This window comes from Astatotilapia calliptera, chromosome 14 (genome assembly GCF_964374335.1).
Source record: "Astatotilapia calliptera chromosome 14, fAstCal68.1, whole genome shotgun sequence".
Classification (NCBI taxonomy): Eukaryota; Metazoa; Chordata; class Actinopteri; order Cichliformes; family Cichlidae; genus Astatotilapia; species Astatotilapia calliptera.
The window spans coordinates 28,190,038-28,196,406 of NC_137435.1; the positions used below are offsets into that span (position 1 = coordinate 28,190,038).

Genomic DNA, 6,369 nt, shown 5'->3' on the forward strand with positions numbered 1-6,369 from the left:
ATACTGGTCTGCGAAATATTGACCCTGTATTAATTTGGTATCGATCAACACCAAAATTTGCAGAATGGCACAGAACTATCTGCTCTGTGACCCACTTTCCTGTTATATTAAATGTGTTAAATGCTGCATTTAATTATTCTACAAGCTGGGCAACACAGCAGCACTTCTAGTCCCAGGTAAGGCCCCCTTACCTGGGACTAGAAGTGCTGCTGTGCTGCAGGTTTACTTGGCACATTACTAATGAATGACCAAATGCATGAATACCTTTTATGTATTTTCACACTGCAAACATGTAGAATAGCCTGCTGTAAAAAAAAGAAAAAGAAAAAGAAATCCATGGTATCCTCATTACTGCATGTAAGTTTTTATTATTATAGCTGTTCCTGAGTGAGATTTTTTGCCTTTTTTAACTGCTGCCCTACGTCGTGTTTTGAAAAGTTGCCAAATAAGTGCAGCAGCTTTTCTGTCACATCGATAATTTTGTTTTTTACTCGAGTGTGCAAACGACTATATTCGTCGTGACATTGCAGCTTCCCCCCACCCTCCAGGCAAAGCGCCTGAAAGGGTAGGCATACTATTCAGGGCAGAAATGTCAGAGGTATTTGACCATCCTCCAGCATCTGTCTGATAATTTTCCTTGTGTAGTGCTCGGGCTGAAATGTGAGCGTCACGGAGCGCCCACCCTCCTCCTCCTCTTCTCCGTCTCTCCCTCAGTGAAGTCCCACTGAGCGGCTTTCAAACTTCAGTGTCGAGCCTGAAAGCGGAGGAGGAAGAGCTGGAGCCGACAAACAGCCTCACAGCAGCTCAAACAGCCGCTGTGATCGCTGCCTCTCTTTTTCTCTTCGCTCGGTCCACTTTGAGGATTTACGCACAGCTCCCCGGCGTTTGATTTTACGATTTTTGTTTTTGTTTTCGTTCCTCAATCTTGTATCGAAGTTTCTGTCACGTTTTAGTCACGGACCTTTATCTCGGCAGACTGTGGGAGTAACCGCTTTAATTCAGGACTAAATCATAACAGCGAGCCGCTCCGAGTGCAGCTGGGGAGGTTTTCTAACGGAGAGCTGGCTGAATTTCGACCTGCCCTCGACATGGGGAAATAGCGGGGATCTTCTCTACCCGACCCCGTGTGTCTTCTGAAAGACAGAGACCCCTTTTTTTTTTCTTTTCTTTTTGGCCGAAACGATGAGTATGGACGGCTGTCCGCTGAAGGTGGTGATTTTTTTGTGGTGTCTGCTGGTGATTTCGGGTTCCAGCTTTGAGATTGGCTCCTACGACCTGGAGCGTGGCAGACCGGCCAAGTGCGAGCTCATCACGATCCCCATGTGCCAGGGGATCGGCTACAACCTGACCCGGATGCCCAACTTCATGGCCCACGACGACCAGAAGGAGGCTGCCATCAAACTGCAAGAGTTTGCCCCCCTGGTGCATTACGGCTGCCATGTGCACCTCCGCTTCTTCCTCTGCTCCCTCTTCGCCCCCATGTGCACGGACAAAGTGTCCACCTCCATCCCCGCATGCAGACCCATGTGCGAGCAGGCCAAGGAGAAGTGCGCTCCCGTCATGAAGAAGTTCAGCTACACCTGGCCGGAGTCACTTAATTGCGAAAAGCTGCCTACCAGGAATGACCCCAACGCTCTGTGCATGGAAGCCCCGGAGAACGAAACCAGGACGGAGGGGAAGAAAGGGGAGGGCATGCTTCCAGTGCCCCCTCGCCCCAGGCAGCCGGGCACGGGCAACAACCGCTCTCCGGGCAGCGTGGGTTCCTGCGAGAACCCAGACAAGTTCCAGTTTGTGGAGAAGAGCCAGTCTTGCGCTCCACGCTGTTCCCCTGCTGTGGATGTCTTCTGGTCTAGGCAGGACAAAGACTTTGCTTTCATTTGGATGACTGTGTGGTCCATCCTGTGCTTCGTCTCCACCGCTTTCACCGTCCTGACCTTCCTCCTGGAGCCTCACCGCTTCCAGTACCCAGAGCGACCCATTATCTTCCTCTCCATGTGTTACAATGTCTACTCCGTGGCCTTCATCATCCGCTCAGTGGCTGGGCCCGAGAACATCGCCTGCGACCGTGAGCACGGCGAGCTGTACATCATCCAAGAGGGGCTGGAGTCCACCGGCTGCACCATCGTCTTCCTCATCCTCTACTACTTTGGCATGGCCTCGTCTATCTGGTGGGTCATCCTCACCCTCACCTGGTTCCTGGCTGCAGGGAAGAAGTGGGGCCACGAGGCTATCGAAGCTCACAGCAACTACTTCCACATGGCTGCTTGGGGGATCCCTGCTCTCAAAACTATCGTCATCCTCACTATGAGGAAGGTGGCTGGAGACGAGCTGACGGGGCTGTGCTACGTAGGAAGCATGGACTCGGGCGCCCTCACGGGCTTCGTCCTGATCCCTTTGTCGTGTTACCTCATCATCGGCACCTCCTTTATTCTCACGGGCTTCGTGGCGCTCTTCCACATCCGGAAAGTGATGAAAACCGAGGGCACCAACACGGAGAAGCTGGAGAAGCTCATGGTGAAAATCGGCATCTACTCCATCCTCTACACCGTGCCGGCCACCTGCGTCATAGTCTGCTACTTCTACGAGAGGCTCAACATGGACTACTGGAAGCTGAGGGGGCTGCAGATGAAGTGCGGATCTTTCAACGGACCCGGCAGCGACTGCTCGCTTCAGACGTCCGTGCCCACAGTGGCCGTGTTCATGCTGAAGATCTTCATGTCGCTGGTGGTCGGTATCACCAGCGGGGTGTGGGTTTGGAGCTCCAAGACCCTGCAGACCTGGCAGGGCCTGTGCAGCAGGAAGCTGGCAGACAGGACTAGTAGTAGGAAACCCTGCAGCGGTGTCAGCTGCGGCAGCACACACTGCCACTACAAATCTCCTGCTGTGGTTCTGCACATGGCCAAGACTGACCTGCACTCAGACAACCCCACACACGTCTGAGATTGAGCACACACACACACTCACACACCTTTGCCCTGTGTAAGGAGCTGCTAAAAGACTTAATATGAAGATGAGGCATTGAATTGAACTGTCACTTACTTCTGTGCTGCTGCCAAGGGACACGAAGCTACACCATGAGAAACTATAAACAGTATTCAGTGCATAAAGGGAAAAATGTTCAGTATTGCTATCCATATGTTTCCTGTTCATAGTGTTCTGTGCAGTAGACATGCCCGGTGTTGCAAAGAGAGGGAAAAAGAGACTCGTAGGGGAGGTATGTTGGGAAATATTAGCGTATTCTCCTCCCCTGGCATGATTAACTGTATAAATGTGTATAAATGTGTTATTTATTGTCAATATATTTAATTTAAAGTTCACCTTGGCTCTTACAGGATTTGTTGTTTAGATACATTTATTAAAAAGGTCGTGGGAAATCAAGTGCCTTTTCTAAGACCTCTGGTTCTGGCCTTTTGAAGGATAATAAATTTGCGGAACTCATCCTCAACTTTCTTGCCTTCTTGTTGTTTTGATGACCGTTTAACAGTTTCAGCAACCTTTAATAAGTTTTCGTGGCTACAGATGATTGTTTGAATAGATTTCGTAGCTTTTCTTCTTCAGGGATTTTTTTTTTTTACAGCAGGACTGCTGCTGCGTGTGTTGTCTTCCAAAGCGCAGGCTACATCCCAGAGGCGTCCCCGACAATAATCCTCAAAGAGAATTGCTGATGAATAGAGTGACAAACCGTGGCAAGTATTAATGTTTGCATCATCAGAGGAATATATTTAATTAATAGCTGTTTTAATCCTTCCGCCGAATCGCTGTTGTTGCCCTCTCGCTGCTCTATTTGATCCCCGTGCAAACACTCGGCACTTTGATGTGAGAGGACAGACCTGAAGTGGATTTCAGCCTTATTGCATGGTTTCACTGACAGATTGAAGCTTAGCGCACGCGGCCAAAACTGTGGTTGCTCATCGAGTAGATGGATTATTAACTTAATATTCGAGTTTATATGCGGCTTGTGTCTCTTGGAGCCTGCGCTTGTGATATGAATTAAGGAATTCCGCTAAGCAGTGCATTTTGTTTGGCTAAAGCAACGACGTGCTCTCAGAAACTGACACGAGGTATAAATGATCACTGGCTGATTCAGAGAGAAGGTATGCATAGCATTATTTTTCATTGAACAAATACTCTAAGTTGGTCCTCTGCAGCTAACTTTTCAGTAATAAACCTGATTTTAACTGTGCATGAGCGCTACCATCTCCTCACACGGTCCATAAAAAAGTGAAAATAAATAGCTTTTACATTACTGGACTTTAACAGTGTAAGCGCAAACGTAAACTGCAACCACACACACACACACACACACACACACACACACACACACACACACACACACACACACACACACACACAGCAAGTTGTGTGGAAATTAGTGTTTGACAGCGGTGGAGTTTATTATGTTTGTGTGTAATTGTGTGCTGTGTCACCACAATCACCAGCAGCAGCAGGATCAGCTTGTGGGAGTGATAGTTTGGTAAAAGTGGGATGACCAGGAACGTTACCGGGATGTGAGCTGGGTGAAGCAGGGGTGAGCTCGCTGACCATCTCCGCACATCTAAAAGTTGTGTCGTTTGCATTTTTTTTCTCCACCGCTTGAATTTCAGCCGAGTCATTAAGGATGTAATACAGCTTGTTCCACTGTTCAGTTATGACACGCACAGCATTTTTTAAATCAAAGGCAAGTTGTGTCTCTGCAGTAAATTAACCACATTTCCACTTGGCGTGGTGGTGTTGTCGTGGATTTGTGCAACGCATGAGTTAACTTAAATTACTTATTCCTTCCTTCGTTGGAAGAAGATGTGGGTTAACTACCAATATCCTCCCCTCTTTTGTTTTCATTGCTCAGCCATTGTAGATGTTGTCCACGGTTTTGGCAGGCGAGCGCTGCGAGTCCTGGACTCTGACACTGTGTGGATCACATTTAACTATTAAAAAGAGCTGTTTTGCTTGGAGAGCCCTCGCGGCCCGAGGCTCGGCTGGTGGTGTTTTTAGGCCACATGTTCCAGTTCACGAGCGACTGATCGGGGGCGCGTGCTTCCTCCCCGGTTCACACTCCAGTGACATGACCCAGAGAGGCCAAACACTTGCCGTGTGAGACACAAACCAGCTTGTCCCACCTGCGCTGAGCTGCTCTGATTAGATAGGAGCTGCAGAGGGTTAAGCCCCTCTTGAGCTTTTTTTAAATATATTTTTCCATGTAGTGCTGAATAAAAAGCCTCTTTTTTAAAATAAAAAAGTGGGGCCAGCAACAGCGACAGGATGTCTTTAATGTGTTTCTTTTCCACAAGTATGAAGTCTATCGCTGCATTTCCAGGTCACTGAGAGCTATTTTTAGCTCTCTTCTTTCACAGAGGAAAGGAATCACACAGCACAGCGCTTCAGATAGAGGCACGAACGAAAGAAAGGTTCATTCCAAAAACAGTTTGTTTGAGCTGTGGTTCTTTTGGCGCCAGATATGTGGCTGCCGGGAACACCTTGCCTTCACACACGCATACAAACGCGCACACACCTGAGGTCTGCGGGGCTGGAGGAGCGCCAGCCAATCAGCAGCAGGCTTGTTTTGAAGAAGACCCCACCCCATCTCCAGTAATGTCCAATTTCAGGAGTAAGTAAGCCCGGTCTCGCTCGAAAGATTTAGTTTGGCTGAGGCTCGGCACTGTTTTTCTTCTCCTCTGGCTCAGGAGGTTAAATAGTGTCAGAGTCAGTCGCACTGAGCACCAAGTTTGTCTGGGCCAAGAGTGAGGCTACTCCCAGAAAAGGCAACACTTTTCCCTTATAGGTTTCTCAGGGAAATTTCATTGTGTGCGCTGAGAGCTTTACAGAGTATTTATTGATTCTGTTTATCCGGGATTTGTACAATTTGTTTTCGACTAAAAGGCGTAAAAACACCTCAGCGGTTATCCCGCTTTAGCTGCTGACACTGTGTTTTTGTCTGCTGAGGAGAAATCCCTCCATCTGGTCATGGGTCTGATTAAAGGCGATCATTATGGCATCAGTACGCCTCCCTCATAGACTTAAAACCCCTGCCCAACCCTGAGGGTAAAAAGAGAAAATAAAGCATCCTTCATTACCCTGCCCTCCCTCCCTTCTGCAGCCCCTCACCCCCCTTGAGCACTATCCCTTTCCTGTGCTGTTTTGATGTGTAAATGAGCGCATTGAAAACCTGCAGGCCCCCAAAGAGATGCTTTCCATGAAAATGCGGCAGTCAGAGAGCACCAAAGTTCACACAGCTCACCAGTCCTCGCAACCGGACTCCAATCAGACGCCCAGTACACGCACAAAAACCACACAACGCGACCGCGCGCGCATGCTGATATCACGGCCCGCGCGGCGACCTCTGAGGCAAGTTTGATGGTGACTTTTTGTCTA

General features: G+C 48.8%; 1 protein-coding gene across 1 annotated transcript; it reads left to right on the forward strand.

Moving 5' to 3' along the window:
• Positions 1-648: 648 nt before the first annotated feature.
• Positions 649-3,445, forward strand: fzd9b (frizzled class receptor 9b). The gene has a single exon (XM_026193198.2). It carries the CDS (start codon positions 1,183-1,185, stop codon positions 2,938-2,940), a length of 1,758 nt encoding a protein of 585 aa, XP_026048983.1. The 5' UTR covers positions 649-1,182; the 3' UTR covers positions 2,941-3,445.
• Positions 3,446-6,369: the final 2,924 nt, after the last annotated feature.

Excerpts from the sequence above, each read along its gene's own strand:
- fzd9b (XM_026193198.2), top strand. The coding sequence starts at position 1,183 with ATGAGTATGGACGGCTGTCCGCTGAAGGTGGTGATTTTTTTGTGGTGT.